The 20,097-nt window shown below is 41.5% G+C and overlaps 1 protein-coding gene across 1 annotated transcript in view; it reads left to right on the forward strand.

The window, feature by feature from the left end:
- LOC126184253 (Down syndrome cell adhesion molecule-like protein Dscam2) overlaps positions 1 to 20,097 on the forward strand; it is a 162,102-nt gene that overhangs the window by 131,357 nt on the left and 10,648 nt on the right. The window contains exon 4 of the mRNA XM_049926622.1: positions 9,526 to 9,810. Coding sequence (XP_049782579.1) covers positions 9,526 to 9,810 — 285 coding nt within the window. The remainder of the gene's footprint in view (positions 1 to 9,525; positions 9,811 to 20,097) is intronic.

A 20,097-nucleotide genomic window follows, 5' to 3' on the forward strand; every position in this document is an offset into this window, starting at 1 on the left:
ACTGTGATTAATTACCTATCCCAAATGGTCGACTACACGTGTTCTGGTATGCATGGCTGTGAATAATGCATGTCTTGCATCTTCCTTTTTTAAAATTCGCGATGGGCTCTGACTTACGAAAAATTTTAGGGTGCATAGTTACAACCTGCAACAATTTACTTAGTCAAGGAGTGGTCAAAGATGTAAAGCCGATTAATGAATGACTAATCAATTGAAAAAAAGGTTGCTTACCTTTTTATTTTGTAGATGCTTCTTTGACATCCCATGAGACTTCTTATCTCCATGTGACTCCTTAAAACTGATCCACAAAATTTGTGCTTCGCTATCTGACCAGTAGTAGTTTCAATAACTCGAAGCCAATCTTTTAAATTTGCGTCTTAAAGCCAAGAATCCCGAAACTTTTGCGTATATTGTGGTTTCGGCACGTATGAAGTCGTGAAATAATACCATACATTGAGAATCACAATTGTATAGTGCACACCAAGAACAACGAAAGTCGAGTTACTTTTTTGCTCATCTGACGTGACGCATTCTGCGTTAGCCAACAAGCGCTCTGTCGTTATTCGAAGCCACGCGGGGTATCCGCGTGGTCTAAGGGCCCTTGTCACGATCCCCCCCGTCGGAGGTTCGAGTCCTCTCTCGGGCATGGGTGTGTGTGTTGTACTTAGCGTAAGTTAGTTTAAGTTAAATTAAGTAGTGTGTAAGCTTAGGGACTGATGACCTCAGCAGTTTTGTCCCTTAGGACTTCACAACGTTTTTGGTTATTCGAAGCGACAGTGAAATAAGTGAGCACCCATTGCTTGAAACTGGTTGCTGCACTCCCTGCACCTGCGCAAGTCGCCTTCGCTCATGAAATGAACTATAACTAGTTGCCACTAAATACTATTCATTCTACAGGGAATCCGCGCATGTGGTCTATGCAGTGTGATGGTTCGTTTGATGCCACATTGTAAAACAACAGTGCTGTCTTTGTAGTAAAAGTTAAATACTCCTGAAATCAAATAAAGTAGAAATAACATATTTCGAAACACGTAAATAGCTTAGTGGTTGAGAGACCGTATTTTCAGTAACTGAAACTGAATTCTACTAAACCACAATAAAATCCAGTAGCCACTTGAAGCAATATTTCGCCATTAAAGGGGAGATAGAAACCACCAGTTTTAGTGGAAAATCCCCAAAGTTGGCAACACTATGACAGATATATCTCTACGCAGCTGTCCCCAGCACAGCTAAGAAATGGCAACATCGTTACAATTATTGGCAACCCTGTAATAGTGCACCTACTTCCGCATGTGGCCCTGAATCGTTCCGCTGTATTCACCTGGAATTCCCTTTCCATTTCGATGACTTATGCTACATAATCCTCACGTAAGATGATACACTGAAGCAGATAAATTGATTTTGGGGCTCCGGGAATTCCGTACTTAACATAAGTAACAACTGTTCTTATCTTTATCGTTGTGTTATGAGGATTAGCGACCGTTATTGCGGTGAGAGAAAGTTGATCCCAGCTGCGTCTCCTTATCTCAGTGGTTCCACACATGTCTTGCGATACAAGGGCAGTGTGAGTTCTCAGTTCTAATTGGGGAACAGACAAATACACGCTTGGTTATTATTTTCCGTGTTATTTAATGCAGCTGAAAACCGCTAGAAGAAATTCTTTAAAAAATCTGAGGAAGACCTTTACACACAAAGTCTTCTCACAAGCTCGATTCAGTACGCTGTGTTAATGGTCATAGATGTATGGTTTGGGAATGCCACGTTTCTTCACTACATAAACGTGTCCGAAGAACTTTTAACCGACCATCAACCATACGAATTCGAATTTTGTTCGTCATATAGGACCCATATGTCAGGGTACTAGTTACGAAATGCATATATGAGGGTTGGAACTTAAATAGTGGCAACTATTTATTCACAACCGATACAAAAGAGTTACATGTTTGCACCTGTTACTGCCATTCAAAGTAGTAACCAGCGTTGTGTAGAACCCATGGAAGGCGTAGTATACCGTTAGCAGAGCCTGTTCTGTTGATGGTGCGAATGGATCGGTGTACTGCTTGTCGAATCTCTGAAACAGTTCTGAAGCGAATGCCACGAAGTGGTTCCTTCATCTTCGGAATCAAATCAAAGTCACAAGGACTTAAGTCTACATCTACATCTACATCTACATCCATACTCCGCAAGCCACCTGACGGTGTGTGGCGGAGGGTACCTTCAGTACCTCTATCGGTTCTCCCTTCTATTCCAGTCTCGTATTGTTCGTGGAAAGAAGGATTGTCGGTATGCCTCTGTGTGGGCTCTAATCTCTCTGATTTTATCCTCATGGTCTCTTCGCGAGATATACGTAGGAGGGAGCAATATACTGCTTGACTCTTCGGTGAAGGTATGTTCTCGAAACTTTGACAAAAGCCCGTACCGAGCTACTGAGCGTCTCTCCTGCAGAGTCTTCCACTGGAGTTTATCTATCATCTCCGTAACGCTTTCGCGATTACTAAATGATCCTGTAACGAAGCGCGCTGCTCTCCGTTGGATCTTCTCTATGTCTTGTATCAACCCTATCTGGTACGGATCCCACACTGCTGAGCAGTATTCAAGCAGTGGGCGAACAAGCGTACTGTAACCTACTTCCTTTGTTTTCGGATTGCATTTCCTTAGGATTCTTCCAATGAATCTCAGTCTGGCATCTGCTTTACCGACAATCAACATTATATGATCATTCCATTTTAAATCACTCCTAATGCGTACTCCCAGATAATTTATGGTATTAACTGCTTCCAGTTGCTGACCTGCTATTTTGTAGCTAAATGATAAAGGATCTATCTTTCTGTGTATTCGCAGCACATTACACTTGTCTACATTGAGATTCAGTTGCCATTCCCTGCACCATGCGTCAATTCGCTGCAGATCCTCCTGCATTTCAGTACAATTTTCCATTGTTACAACCTCTCGATACACCACAGCATCATCTGCAAAAAGCCTCAGTGAACTTCCGATGTCATCCACCAGGTCATTTATGTATATTGTGAATAGCAACGGTCCTATGACACTCCCCTGCGGCACACCTGAAATTACTCTTACTTCGGAAGACTTCTCTCCATTGAGAATAACATGCTGCGTCCTGTTATCTAGGAACTCCTCAATCCAATCACACAATTGGTCTGATAGTCCATATGCTCTTACTTTGTTCAATAACCGACTGTGGGGAACTGTATCGAACGCCTTGCGGAAGTCAAGAAACACGGCATCTACCTGTGAACCCGTGTCTATGGCCCTCTGAGTCTCGTGGACGAATAGCGCGAGCTGGGTTTCACATGACCGTCTTTTTCGAAACCCATGCTGATTCCTACAGAGTAGATTTCTAGTCTCCAGAAAAGTCATTATACTCGAACACAATACGTGTTCCAAAATTCTACAACTGATCGACGTTAGAGATATAGGTCTATAGTTCTGCACATCTGTTCGACGTCCCTTCTTGAAAACGGGGATGACCTGTGCCCTTTTCCAATCCTTTGGAACGCTACGCTCTTCTAGAGACCTACGGTACACCGTCCGGGGAGTATTGTGGATGGTACAGTACTTCGCAGTCCCATCGACCGAACAGAGCAGCCACAGCTTGCACTGTATGCATTGTCGTGCAAAATGGTGGGTGCGTTGTGCAGAAAGTGTCACTGTTTCTTTCGCAAAGGTGGTCACAGGTGATGCTCCGAAAACGAACAGTAATACTGTGCATTGACGGTCTGCCGTGGAGGAACGTGATCACGGTCGTACACCAGAATCGCCATAACTTTAGACCGCTCCATTCGCACAATCAACAGAACAGGGTCTGCTAAGGGTATACTAAGCCTTCCACATCGCTGGCAACGGGTTCTACACAACGCTGGTGACTATTTTGAAGGACAGTAACAGGTGCTACCATGTAACTCTTTTGTATCGGCTGTGAATAAATAGTTGCCACTATTTAAGTTCCAACCCTCGTAGTTCCCCTGTCATTAATCTGTGAAAGCACCCCTGTAGACATTTGCTGACACCGACATTAGCAACTTCCCCCCACTCTGGGTAGCTTCAGAAATGGCCAATTTTGTTGGTTTGGATCTGATTGAATACCTTAAACATCACTTTAATGAGGGCCCAGAGAGGGAGAGAGAGCAAAATAATCCAATATGTCTTCGATATGACGTAGCAATAACGCAACAGTATCCGCGTACGCTCGCACCGAGAAAGGCTCTCCCAATGTCTTCCAGCCATATAACTGATCAGCAATACGGCGAATCAGAGGTTCTAAGGACAAGACAGAAAGGGATATAGAGTTCGATTCACCTCCGGTAAGCCTCGTCGAATTGCGCTCTGGGGAGTAAGTTGTCCATTCACCACGAGAGATGCTTGAATACCAGTAACTAGATTGGATAATACCTGATACGCAGTGTGATTGAGACCGGTTGACTCGAGCACCCGCAGAAAGAAGCTGTAACTAACCCTGTCAAATGTATTATTAAAATCAATAGAAAGTAAGGCTCCAGAAGCAGAAGTAGCTGCAGCTACCGAGACGACGTCATGGCATTCAACCACAGAAAGCAGGACGGTGTGCTCAGGCACGCAGCTTTGGTGAGCAGCAACAATAATCTCTAGCAGTGTCGACAAATCGCTGATAACAGCCCGGGCGACTGTTTTGTGATCTAAATTAAGGAGTCTGATTGGGTGGAATTTACATAAAGTTTCTTAGGAATACCGTTGAGTCCCATTGATTTTTGCGATTGTGAACCAATAATAAGGGGATATATATCAACTCGAGTAAATTCACTTAGAAATTTATCACTTAATGCAGGAGTAACCACGCACTTCAGGAGAGGAATAAATGAATGAGGGAAAATCGTATCAGTAGCACGGTCGTCATAAGAGTCGGTAACGTAATTACAGATCGCTGGGGAAATATCACGTTGGAACGTCAGTACGTCACCATCGATGTGAGTGAGGGACGCGACATGCTCTTTTCTGCGCCCCCGCAACCCGATGAGATGATATCAGGAAGTGAATTCAGCCAGTAACAACGTGCGGGATTTTGATCACAACCTGAACCTTCCATTTGCTCTCTATTTGACTGAAGAAGCTTCCCCTTAACATGATGGGCACCAATAATCCTTAAGGTAGCTTGGTGGCACCTTCATAAATTATTCATAAGTCGGAATAATAAAATTCCTGGGTCTGCAGGAGATCCCTCGCAGTCTCAGCACAGTAATGCATTAACGCTTTCCGGCTCAACGGTTTTGAATGACTTGACCATTATTCCATAGGAGAAGGATAACGTCCTGGAAAGGCAAGCTGCGAGTCCAAACGTGTCGAACGAGACTCTTGAGGGAAGGGATCTTTAAGAGAGATGTGTTCATCATCCTTAGGAGACGATATAGTTTTACTGGTTGCGGTGCCTGATTTGAGGTTTCAGAGAAAAAAATGTGATCAGTGAAACAAGCGGGTATCATGTTTATCGCTAACAGTTGCCAACATAAAGAACGAGAAAGATGAAAACAATAGAGTCTGCTGCTGGAGGGAGCTGCGAAATGCGATTACCTGACGAGAGGTGGATAGTGACAGATCCATGAATCTCGTATTTGCAAAGAGCGCACCAAATCGTCAAGTTCCTTATTGAAATGGAAGTTCTGGGTATGATCTACATGACGCAAAACACAATTAAAATCTCCGCCTAACTGTAGGTTCTGCTAAGTTTTAAAAAATAAATAACATAGACGAGGTACTGGCAGAAGTAAAGCTGTGAGTACCGGGCGTGAGTCGTGCTTCGATAGCTCAGATGGTAGAGCACTTGCCCGCGAAAGGCAAAGGTCCCGAGTTCGAGTCTCGGTCGGGCACACAGTTTTAATCTGCCAGGAAGTTTCAACATACATCCTGTTTGCAAAAACGCACTCGATCTTCGGAATGACCAGATGCTGTAGGGGCATAAAGAAGAATTAAAGTAATGTCACAAAAAGTGCAGCCTATCCCTCGGTCATTGTTAGAAACATCGAAATCGGTCAATGGTATTCCCTCTCTGTAAAATAACGCGGTACCAGTGGATAGTTCAGAAGTCTCATTTAAAAAATGTAGAAAAGGCAGGAATAGAAAATTCATCAACTAACACTTCTTGCAAAACTATCACGTCTGCAGTTGAATAGTAAGTAAACTGTCACAGTGCCGCAAGTCTAAGATCGGAACTAGTACTGTTCACATTCTAGGTACGAAAGGTACAGGTCTGCATCTAGTTGTTACTAAAAGAATTCAGATGATTGCTTGCAATTGGCCTTTAAGCTCGTGTATCACAGCCCACAGCCCATGGCAGATTCAATGGATGATTTTAAATGTAAAGTGCTGGATCTATCTCTTCCACCCTCTTTCTCTCCCCCCCCCCTTTTTTTTCGCGATGCCGCGCTCAGATTGAAAACGCTGTTCGTTGCAGCTTTGCGGGAAGGCGACTACCACCTGGGGCAACGTTGGGGGATGGGGGGGGGGGGGGGGTTCTGCGGAAATTCAGTATCAGGTGCAGAGGACACACCCCACTCTTCCAGGGTGGGTGGTGCGACTCCTGAGAATCGACGGAAATGAAAACCGGCGCTATGTCTTTTGCCTCCAACATGTGTTCCACTGGCACACTTATGCCTATCCGGGTCTGATCGGCAGCGGCCTGTGGCATGGTTTCCTCATCCGGGGTCGCAGAAGATGGGTGGGAATGCGTTACAGGCTCAGGGATACCCTGCAAGTCTGTCGATATAGTACGAAGCTCCAAACAGGTCCATCTTCACGCGATCCCGAGGAGGTGATCACAGTCTCTGGAGATACATCACAGGGGATGCTGGACGCTTTCGAATCTTGAACAGCAGTCGACATGTTATTATTTGGTATGAACTCAGTGAAGGAAGCGGCCTCCTCCAACAGAATAGTTCCAGTAGAGCATAGAAGGGAAGAGGAATCGGTTGACTCCTCACCATCTTGCGTAAGTATTTGCTTGTTTTGAAGTAGAAGTGGTGGCGAAGCATCAGCTACTGCGGCAAAGTCCCTACGCGAGGTTAACCGTGGAAATTCACTAGGACGATCAAGAAATGGTTCACGTTGCCCCTCAGGAAGTACGTTTGGGCACAACGGCTGTCACTGGCGGAACGAGGTCCCCAAAAGTCAGCCTTTTACGATGTTCGTAAGTAGATTTCAAGACGGTGACACGACGGGGACAGTTTGTGCGGTAGTGACCACTCTCATTACATATAAAACAGGTCCCTACTTGTCCTGTGTAAATTACATGTGCGTGGTATCCGAACACCTGCAAACGGGAGGAGATATTCCGTTCTACCACGATGTCCACGGATCTGACCACTGCAAACTTGTAAACTACGACGATTGGACCAGCTTTCCCGCCGTATATTTTTCATGTCTCCAAACGGAAGCATGACGTTCTGGAGGAAATTGTCATCAACTTTGGACGGAAGGTTAAACACCCTGGCATTCGTATAATCCACCACCGCACTTGACAAAATAAGCGTATTATTAGAACCATCACGATAAATGAAAGGGACTTGTTGTCAGTACCACAAAAGGAGCCTTTTAACTTGAAGTGGATCTACAAACTTGACATAAAACACGCACGATTCATACTCGAATTAAGCCATGTGAACCTTTTCTAAAGTTACCTTCATCGTGTCTATAAGACAATCTTAAACTTCTAACGAACCTGGTGGCACATGCCGCATGCAATTGTCAAAACTATAACTGACAATACCTGTGCATGGAATGTTCCTGGGAGCCACTGACGACATCACGGTACAAGACAACGCCGCTTCAAAATTGAGTCCCGAACACAAGATGCAGAGAGACAAACAGTGATGTTCCGTACGCAAGGACTCACACGACACTACAGGGAAACAAGGAAGCTCTCGCAGCCGTACGGTAAGGACGGGAACAGGCAGAACCTACTAGCCCGACGTGCGAAACGGGAGTATCGCTAGACCATGGGCGCAGATGCAGTATAATGTCTTGAACAGGATACTATACTTCCTTCGGGAATTGGCACAGCTTACAGTGTTGCCATATTGTGCAGATAGCCGGATTTAGAGAATTATCTGTGTGGCCCGTTGATTTGTCCCATGTAGCGATTGACACGGCTTAGACTCTGCTGCGTCCAGCCGAAAGTCAGATTTTAATCAAAGATTGTGCATGCAGTGATACTGCTAGTGGACACACTCAGCGTTCTGCCGTGTGCTAGACCATGCATAGGCAACCTTTGACGACTCGCGGGTCTGATTCACATATTTGCTCAAGCTCAATGACCACCTCATCACATGAAACAACAGCAGCACTCTTTGCACATAGTGTCAAAACTCTGGGGTATCGCACCGGCATTATGGAATCCCTTTCCCAGTGCGCCACACTAACAAATTATACCTCTTAAGACACATTTTTAAGAGTGCATTCATTTTACATTCACCCCATTTACAGAAGTTTACATTTATTTATGCGCCATAAACATTGTTTCTTTACTTACAGTATTTTACAATAGCTGTCTTAAAAACGTCCGTTGCGATATTCTGCAGCACTTCGTTCTCTCTCCAATTTCTTCGGAGAGTCAGACTGAAACTATTCGCAGGCTGGATACAGCCCATGGACTACCAGTTGTCCACCCATGTGCCAAACACTGGACGGCAAGTTGTCTGAAACCTGATAACTACTTAGGCGGTTCCTTCTTAGAGCGAAGATGTGGATTGTGTTCAGCAAACAGCACTTACAATACTCAGGTGCAAAGATTATATGAAAATGACACTTTCTGAAGTACCGAAGGTCAAAATAATGTTTATGGAAGTACTGAAACTCAAGTGCCTAGAGGCTTTCATTCTCACATAAAAGCTCCAATACACAAAGCATAGTTTAACTAAGACTTAATGATTGCGCAGAAATGTATCCTTCAAATCAGCTTACTTCATTTAAAATGAAGTTCACTAATCACATATACGCCAACGGTCATTCATGTAAGGTGTTATCTTCATGAGGATAATTTTTATACAACTTGTCTCCAGTGGACTAATTCTCTAAATTTACAACTTTTTTGTTGTTTTCAGGTCTGTTTAATCAATTAATGTTATGGATAGCTATAGTAGGCCGATGTTCATTGTATTTACAGGTCTTTTACAACAAGACGACAAGAACGGAATGTCCTATTTAGACTAAATAAATCCCGACTGCAGTTAAAATATAGTATTATGCTTTAATTTGTTTATTATAATAACCGTGAACACTGGCTACACTATACTTTATTCAGATACTGAATAACATTTTCTAATTTGCTTTGGTTTATTACCTTAGTAAACAAATTTTAAAGTTTCTCCTATATGTGGACTTATTTTGGGGGAGAATTAGAGACGAAATTTAAAATAAATCGTTTTCAGAAATGTAGCTAGGCCTATTACTATGTACAAATTATTCTTAATTCCTTTATGTACAATAGACTTTATTTTGAACTAGTGATCAATAATGTTATATTCTTGCATTTTTCAGAACCACCTGAAATTGACCCCATAGCTGTGAAGTCAGATTTACAAGAAGGAATGAGAATGCATCTTACATGCGTTGTCAGGAAAGGAGACTTTCCTATCAGCATTCATTGGTTAAAGGACGGAGCTGTTATTTCGCGAGACCAGGAAATATCTGCAAAGCCATATGATGAATATTCCAGCATACTCAGCTTTACTCGACTTGCTATTAGGCATACTGGAAATTATACCTGTCAAGCAACCAATGCTGCTGCTGTAACAAATTATACAGTGGAAATAATTGTTAATGGTAATTTTCACTGAAACTTACGTTAACAGTTTCACATCTGGTAATGATATTTATTTCTTGACACTCTTGGCCTAAGACGTAGTACATTTTAGTTTATGCTCATTACTGTTGTCACTCATTGGTCATTTTTCCACTTCAGTTTGCGATTCATAGTACTTTATAAACTAAACAAGAATACAGTACGGTGTTGGTGATGGGAGTATTGCAACTTTCACACAAGGAAACCAAAATAAAAATATAATTGTCATCATACTTAGTAGCTCTCTCACTTTCTAGCTAGCGAACTCATTTTTAAGTGGTTTTTCGTTACGCTGCTTTAGGTAGTCTATAGTTTTAGAAATGACGTTTATGTCGTTATGCATTGTATCACATTAATTTCCTGCTATGTTGTGATCTAGAATTTTGGGAGTCATGAAATGCGCCTGTGATTTCAGGTAGCCTAAAAGAAAAGAAAATTAGGAGCACATACTGGGATAAGGACAATAGAAACACAACGTAATATCATCACCTCTGAATAAATTAGAGAATATGCACTGAATGATTTACTTTGCCATGAGCACAGACGACTATCACAGCAGTCATTTTTAAATAATTACATTGCAAATCATTCTGCAAGACTGACTGCAGACCATTATGAGTTAACTGAAGGAGATAACCTTGTACTCGGTTTTGAGTTGACAAAGGGCCTTTCTTGCTTCTCCATTGTATATGGGAATTATACACTATTTTCCTGGCCAAATAAATTCATTTATGTAGTATAACAAGAACCTCAAAATTAACATCATCACAGAAGTATTATATTACAACAAGGTACACTGTAGGGACTTTCAGTGGTGAAGTTCTCAGAAAACAGCTACTGAGCGATCACAGAACTGTCATTATAGAAAAGACGTCAATTACAGACGTGTGACCTGTGCATTCAAGTCCACCAACGAAATTAAATTCACTTATAGCTTTTTAGACATTTAGCTGATGGCAAGGTACTACACTCAGCAAATTTCTGCAATTAAATTGAAGTACAGTCCTCTAGAAGCAAATGGAACTGCGAATATACGATGCCAAACTGTACAACAAAGTCAATGAATAAGTTTGTGTTCTTATTTAAACGTCAGATGAGCAATATAAATTATGTGTCTGGTGAAGTACTCTGATTGCACTTCTGAAATTAACATGTATTAATTCTGTAGCTGTAAAACAGTTTTACAATTAATATATTTGAAGTTGTAAACAGAGAATGTAAAAAAATCTAGGTTATCCGCAACACATTACTCAAAATCTAGCTGTAAGTATATCCAATCTAATAAAATGTCAGTCTGCAGGTAGCAGTACGTTATATGAATTATTACTTCTAATGTTATAAAGTTACCACTTTTGATTGTTCTTACACAGTATGCAAAGCTAATATCTGAACCAAATATGCCGACATCGTAACCGGCATACCTACAGTTATGCTCGGAAAAGAACAGACACCAGTGGTGTACGCTAGTAGATTCTTACAGCTTCAGCACTGCACTAAAAAAAATTCTAGCAACAACTAGACAATGATCGGCAGTTTTGCTTGACGAATAATTGCCAGTTTGCAAGGGATTATTCAGTATAATGTGTGTGAATTTGTTCCTTATCTAAATAATTCTTTCTGTGCTGATACTTCAGTTTCTTTATAAACATCACTATTTTTTAACGGTAGTATGTCAATCACTCGTGATATTTTGTTTAATCTGGAACATTTTGACACCAGATCCCCTCGACTGATTTTTCTAAGAATTTCTTTTGTGGCATGAAGTCAAGTTCTGTTGGATGAAAACTTTGAAGTTTACGCTAAAACTATCTTACATTGTTCTCCATAACATTGCAGATATTTGAGCCTAATAGCGTATTTGTGTATTTTATCAGTGCAATATTTATTGTGGGCCTTATGAAACTTCTTCTTCAAAGTAGTTACTGAAATCTCACTCTTTCTGACATTCTAATAAAATTGGAGTTTGCATTCAATGTCAGTTTACTGAAGTAATGAGTGCTGTCGACAAGGGATCTCAGATCGATTCTGTATTCCTAGATTTCCAGAAGGCTTTTGATACCGTCCCTCACAAGCAACTATTAATCAAATTCCGTGCATATGGAGTATCGTCTCAGATGTGTGACGTGTGACTGGATTCGTGATTTCCTCTCAGAGAGGTCACAGTTCGTAGTGATTAGACGGTAAATCATCGAGCAGAACAGAACTTGTATCTGGCGTTCCGCAAGGTAGTGTCATAGGCCCTCTGCTGTTTCTGATTTACATAAATGGTCTAGGTGATAATCTGAGCAGCCCCCTTAGATTGTTTGCAGATGACGCTGTAATTTATCGTCTAGTCAAGATGGTATACTCAGTGATGAAACAAAGCAGTAGGCTTTATCAGAAATATCGACCCTTAGAAAATGTGTCTAATAGTGTATTTTAAATACGACAGTATGCCATCTTAGGCACTGTATAACACTTAAAAGACTTGATAATGGCACTTTGAAGCCGAAATCATGATTGTGTAAGTGTAAATGTAACATTGCAAATAAACAACAGTCTAATGGCGGTACGGGCTTGGAAGAAATATATTATGACTGACTGTTGTTTTGATTCTGGAGTGACATGACAAACCCAAGGTTGATTACCAGACACAATTCTGTTTCAGAATTCATCTCCTTTGTCTATGCATCAGGTAAGAAATTTCAAAGAACTTCCAAGGCGCTACGTGTTGTGGGCATTCTTAAGATTTTTGTAACCCAGTGGCAACACAATTTGCGAAAATTTGAGCAATTTGTGACAGTATCATGCAAAACAGTTTTAGAAATTTGTGAAAGCTCATCACAAAGCATTCTTATTGTGAACTAACTGTTTTAACGAATTTTCTCATTCGCTTTCTCAACGAAACAATCATTGAAAACAGAAGGCCACCCACTCTGTGCTTTGTCATGAACATTGCTTAGTCCATCTCTGAATTTTCTTACCCACTTTGTTACTATTCCATCAATCACTACATTTTCACCATAAGTCTCTACAAGTTGACAATGAATTTCAGCTGGCTTAACATTCCGAGCATTAAAAAACCGTAATACAGAACACACTTCATAACTGACCATCCCAGAGATCGTCTTAAAAATTTTGAACTATCACCAGCAAAAAAACATAACATAGTCCGGCTGTAATGGCGTCGGTGGAAATATAATGAACCAGTATATGACAGACCGAAATGGTACTCTTTTCGGACATGCCTTTTAGTATGGGAGGCATTGTGGTCTCCTTCAACGAGCCACAAGTACTAGGAGGCACTCGAAATCGGAATATAAAGCGATGGACATCGCTCCTGGTGGTGGGCGTTCCTAAACTTTAGTAAGTTTTTATCCTGGTAAGCATTTCGACATGTACCGGTTCATAGCACGAGCAGTCTTTAATAAACCTTTCAAGCTATGCACTTGTGGTAAACGAATTGAGGCATCTACAACAAATATGTCGTTCGTGTTTAGTCATTTGGGCCGAAAGTAGGTGGGAAATTCTTTTGACACGCAAGTAGTGTTGCTTCTCGCCCTCGTAAAATAGTAACAAATCTACGTCTTTGGAGTGCTGACTGACTAATTTTGTGGATTGCTATCATCAACATCCAGGGTGTGTAATGCAGTGAATTATCAGAGTTCTGCCTTTAGAATTTTTGTAGGTCCTGGAGTTTTACGAGAATTTAGCTCCCTTGGAAACTGGAATGCCCAGAGACATCAGATGTATGGTATGTTTGCATATTTTGGTTAATTTCTGTCGATAGCTAGAAGAAGCTATACAATCCAAAAGCCATCCCATTCAGCAGTATTCTGGGCATTAACGCATGATATTTTTGGCGGCAATATATCTCAGAAGAGAGATAAAACTGGAGCCCCCAAAAGTGGATAAAACTCAGGCGAGTATATATCAAGGTGCGGTACACAGCGAAGTGCCTTATCGGACCCTCTTTCTGCATTTCGGAGAAATGCGTCTGTGTGACGCTCTTGGTAAAAGCTGTAAACCACTCTGCGATCACTTAGCCCACAATATTTCACCATTTCCCCCAAATTTGGACAATGATCTGATGACATGGCTCACTGTCATCAATAAAAATTCCGTTGTTGTTTAGGAACATGTAATCCACGAATGTCTGTAAATGATCTCGATGTAGCCGAACATAACCATTCCCAGTGAATGATCGGTTCAGTTGGACCAGAGGACCCAGTCTATTCCACATAAATACACCCCACATCATTATGGAGCCACCAGCAGTAGGCACAGTGCCTTGTTGACAACCTGGGTCCATGGCTTCATGGGGTGTGCACCCTACTTGAACCCTGCCATCAGCTGTTACCAACTGAAATTGAGACTCACCTGACGAGGCCACGGTTTTCCCATCGTCTAGGGTCCAACCGATACGGCCACGAGCTCAGTAGAGGCACTGCAGGCGATATCGTGCTGTTGGCAAAGGCACTCGTTTTGGTTGTCTGTTACCATAGCCCTTTAACGCTAGATTTCGCCGCACTGTCCTAACGGTTTCATTCATCGTACGTCTCACATTGATTTCAGTGGTTATTTCACGCAGTGCTGCTTGTCTGTTAGCACTGACATCTCTACGCAAACGCCACTGCTCTCTGTCGTTAAGTGAAAGCCATCGGCCACTGTATTGTCAGTGGTGAGAGGTAATGCCTGAAGTTTGGTATTCTCGACAAACTCTTGAAACTTTGGATCTCGGAATATTGAATTCCCTGAAGATTTCCGAAATGGAAAGTCCCATGCGTCTACTGCCAACTACCATTCCACGCTCAAAGTCTGTTAATTCCCGTCGTGCGGCATTATCATGTTAGAAATTTCACATGAATCACGTGAGTGCAAGTGACAGCTCCACCAATGTACTATCCTTTTATACCTTATGTACGCGATACTACCGCCATCTGTACATGTGCATGTCGCTATCCCATGACGTTTTTCTTCACCTCAGTGTACAACGAATACTGTGTGAATAACTAAAACAATAAAGAGTTTTAAAAAAGATGGTATCATTTTCTGATAATCCAATTTAAAAGTATCAGTCCACCAATGTACTATCCTTTTATACCTTATGTACGCGATACTACCGCCATCTGTACATGTGCATGTCGCTATCCCATGACGTTTTTCTTCACCTCAGTGTACAACGAATACTGTGTGAATAACTAAAACAATAAAGAGTTTTAAAAAAGATGGTATCATTTTCTGATAATCCAATTTAAAAGTATCAGTAAATTTTCTGATACACATATATAATCACTAATGTGTCTGCCACACTTATTTCTAAGACTCCAAACATCTCGGCAGTTATAATCTTCAAGATTTCTCACTGACACACTTTTGAAAATATGATGAAGCGACAACACTTTTTCTGTCTTTGTCGTAATCTGTTGTGCCATTATGATCTTATATTCAGAGTGATGTTATCATTTCTTCATACTGCAATCTGTCATCATCCGACGGCTTTCCATGGTGATGGCGCGTCAACCACGTAGCTGTCCATTGAACCTTGGTTCTTTGTACTGTACAACCGCGTGCTGAAAAGTAACGCCTCCGCCTTTTCTGTTCTGTTCTCTACATCGGTTGGAGTATTACATCTCATGCAATTCTTGGTCGTCTTTCCCAGTTCGATGACGCAAGAGGGCACCGAATTCTAACGTGTATTGTGGCGATGTGTAACATGACTATATTGGTATACGAGAGACCCTCAAAAAACTGAAACCGCAAATTCAAAGTTTTTATCGATACATGGAGCACGCTCTCTTTCAGTATGGTAATGCCAGACCACGCACGAGTGCTGCGGCACCTGCTGCAATCTGGGCGCCTTGTGCTCACTGTCATAGTTCATCCTCCATACAGTCTCGATATAACGCCATCTGATTTGCACCTGTTTCAGGAAGTTAAAGGACATCACTGAGGACTTCATTTTGTTGGTGATGAAGCGGACCCAACAGAGGTGAAGTTGTCGCTCCGTTAGCTAAGTCAAACATTCTACAGTAACGGTATCGACATACTGGTCTGTTATTGGGAGAAATGTGGCTGTCGCTAGGGTGACTATTGTTTAGAATAAATACATAGACCTGAAGAATAAAGATGTGAGCTGATAATAAACTTGATCGTATTATAAAATCGTTACGACTTTTTCTATAAAAAATTTGGTGGCATCACTTTTCAGCTTGCCCTCATATTAAATGGTTTGGGTGAAGCGACAGTAATGGAAAATATCACAATACTCATCCATGTTGTCAAATGCAGTGAATGCAACAACTTTATATACATACTGTCTACACTTATTGTAAAAGCCCTGCACAACCTGGATGTTCTCACTTTGAAGTATCATCGTGGAATGCCTCTGGTGTGAAACAGCAGCACCACATTTATACTAATCGCTATAAAATTCCTGTGAGACGCAATTAATTAATAATACAATCATGCAGAAGTAATGCACATACCACGATACTTAAAGGAAAATTGTCTGATGATTCAAATTCAGTTTGTATGACTATGGGGCCTGTCTCAATAATTTAGCTTTGCTTTGAGCAGTTGATCACAACTGGAGCTAATTCTTTAAACTTCTGTGGGCTCAGCATGCATCCAAATTGATTGTCTCATAGTAAGAAGAACAAACCTTGAGTACATATCGTACAGTAGACCAATGCCAGGCAAGTTGTAGATTTTTGTATAAGTAATATAAAGAATTTTGGAACGTTTTTGCATCGATTACGTTACAGTCGTCAAATACCTTGGAATCCCTATTTGCATTCCCTCTCCTGTCTATCTGCAGCACCAGAATAATAAATATATGCGTTTCTAGTTAAACATGTATTGTTATAGGCCAGCTATGTCTTAATGTCATCATTAAAACGGGATACTCAGAGAGTTCGCATGAATGGAATCTTAATGCCACATGAACTCCAGAATGTTGCACATGTCAAAGTTTCAGATAGCCCTCACCTGATACAGATATGAGCGGTAATTTCCACACCAACATATCCAAAATACTATTCTTTACTGCCGCTTCTGTCTCCTGAATGTATGCGTTGTTATCTGTAACACCTTAAGCGTTAATCGGTTCTTGTTTGGCCTTTGTAATGATGTGTTATTTTCCTCAAAGAATGCCATGAAGATTTTGAGAATGATGCACATACTAAAATAATTACTTACATATTCATGAATGATTCATGCTACATTTTATAGGGCATTGAGGTCTGAATTTGATGTATGTACGTAAGTTTTGAGTGTTGATGTTATTCCAATGTTTCTTGTTTGGTCAACTTCAATGTCATTAAGTTTGTATCATATTTCTTGAAGCATAGAGGTGAAGACATAGTGTGTAAGTCTCTATTTTTCCTCTGGAGGACTTTCATCATTCTTCGTAGATCTACCCCTGTCGGAGGTTCGAGTCCTCCCTCGGGGATGGGTGTGTGTGGTGTCATTAGCGTATGTGTAAGCCTAGGGACCGATGACCTTGGCAGACTGGTCTCGTAGTAACTTACAACAAATTTCCAAAATTTCTTCGTAGATGTGCCTTCCAAGTACAGAAAACTACGGCTCAGAAGTGTCAAATCATCTTGATGTTGAATCAGAATTCTCATTGCGTCATTATTATTGAACCCTGGCAAAGCAAAAGGTTTGTAGGAGATATATTCCTGACGATTGATCTGTTCATTGTGTGGAAGCTGGAGATGTTATAGGTTCCAATACCACTGAATTGAGGAACTCGTAATTCTGACTTGTTATCACGTTGCCCTTCTGCTGCGGAGTGGAGTACTGACTGGAGTGCAGATTGGTTACACTCATAATGCTGCTTCAAATAAAGATACACCACGGTTTCCTGTCCTCGAAAATCGACTGTATTCCCGTCCTGGTCAACAATGCCGAAACCAAGGTGGTATAATGTCTGAACAGTCACTGGGAGGTATACTGGATTGCTCACCAACTCAACGAGTCTGTGTTCTAGTTCCACTTAGGGAAAAATCCGTAGGTAGTATGTATGAACCAGCTGTTACACGCAAATCTAAGTTGCTGCATTAAGTGCTTTTCAAAATAATGTCCTTCTTTCAATGTATGAACCCTGTTGTAAATATTATGATGTGAATGTACGATGCTTGACTGTTATACAGCACTGTGTTGGTTGTAAAAAGTAAAAAAATTATTTTTACTACTCAATATATTTTTTAAAATAACATGGGTAGCAAGTACTTGGTAATGTTTTAGGAATCAAAAACGCTGTCACTATGTTATAGTCTCCATATCTCTTCATGACTGTTATTTCATACTTTAATGAGGAGGACACAACTGTGTGTCCATCCATTACAGAGCTGTGTGCCCCATGTGTGGCCACAGGTTATTGGGATCTCCTTTAAGCTGCAAGCTCTCTCTCTCTCTCTCTCTCTCTCTCTCTCTCTCTCTCTCTCTCTCTCTCCCTCTCTCGACATGCGACACCATCTGATACTCATCCACATTTTTTCTATGAGATTGGAGGCAGCTGCAGCGATGGTGATGGCATCGAGTGTGATTGCAGCGGTGTCAGGGGTGGCAGCGGAGATGTCAGGGACGATAAAATTACATGGTGTAGTGGCAGCAGAGAAATTTAAAAATACCTGCATTCTGTAAAGCCTTAAATTCGGCTAATATTGCATTCAGTCTAATAGGAGAGCTAACATTCATAGGAATTGCTTCAGTGGACTCAGCCTCTACAGGCTTAACATGTTCTACACTTATACACTTTGGTATAAGTTTATTACAGTCATTGGTACACTGTTCCAACAGCTACGTGGTTACATTAAATCTGCTCAAATAGTTAACAAACTCATTGTACACGCCTTTACATATGGTCACGAGTAACAAAATTTCTCTGTCGTGATCAGATCATCTGAATTCACAACACCTGAATGTTTTAGATATATGTGCCCCATGAAGTTAATTCTAGCATTGTCTTCATATACATATCTACTATGGAGACTTTACGTAGTAATATTCGAATGTCTATAGCAGTATGTAATGGATAATACTCAAATGTCACCTTATTCTTTATACACCCCATCATAATGCACAGATATTCCCACTCATACCACAAGTGTGGAACTTTGGCATCAACACATACCATATTTTCAGCTTCAGTCATCACACCAAAGTCTCAGTGCGGTGATAGACCCACATTTCCACATTTACATGCATTCGTAGTCACATTATAAGTGCTGATGAACAATAGCACTCTTGAGAGACTATCCTGCGGCCCTGTGAGCTGTGGAAGTACCAAAAGTGATGGTTGGTACTGCTGCAGCTGTGGTTCAGAATAATCAAACGATACTAGGTCCAGTAAATCTTGGTGAACATCTGTGGATTGTTGCTGAGTCACCTCGTCCAGCAGATCCACTGGCAGAACAGGGATGTGTTGCACTGCTGGGAAAAAAGACATCAAAACGTAATTACAGTGCAACCGAATGTACACTGAGGTAAAGATATATGTCATCGGATGCACATGTATAGATGGCGGTAGTATCATGTACACAAGATATAAAAGGGCAGTGCATTGGTGGAACGTTCATTTTTACTCAGGTGATTCAAGTGAAAAGGTGTCCAATACGATTATGGCTGTAAGATGGGGATTAACAGACTTTCAATGCGGGATGGTAGTTGGAGCTAGATGCATGGGACATTCCATTTCGGATATCGTCAGGGAGTTCAGTATTCCAAGATCAACAATGTCAAGAGTGTGCTGAGAATACCAAATTTCAGGCATTACCTCTCAGCATAGACAACACTGTGGCCAACGGCCTTCACTTAATGACTGAGAGCAGCAGCATTTGTGTTGAGTTGTTGTTACAAACAGACAAACAAAACTGCATGAAATAATCGCAGAAATCTATGTGGGACATACAACTAACATATCCATTAGGAAGTATGGTGAAATCTGGTGTTAATGGGCTGTGTCAGTAGACAACTGACCCGAGAGCATGTGCTTACATTACGACATCACCTGCAGTGTCTCCTGATCTCGAGACCATAACGGTTGGACCATAGGCGACTGTAAGACTGTGGCCTGGTTAGATGAGTCCTAATTTAGTAAGAGCTGATGGTATGGTTCATGTGTGACACAGACCCCAAGAAGCCATAGACCCAACTTGTCAACAAGGCACTGTGTAAGCTGGTGGTGGCTCTATAATGGTGTGCGCTGTGGTTACATGGAATGGACTGGGTCCTCTGGTCCAATTGAACCGATCATTGACCTGGAGATCATTTACAGCCAT

This window comes from Schistocerca cancellata, chromosome 4, assembly GCF_023864275.1.
Source record: "Schistocerca cancellata isolate TAMUIC-IGC-003103 chromosome 4, iqSchCanc2.1, whole genome shotgun sequence".
NCBI classification, from domain to species: Eukaryota; Metazoa; Arthropoda; class Insecta; order Orthoptera; family Acrididae; genus Schistocerca; species Schistocerca cancellata.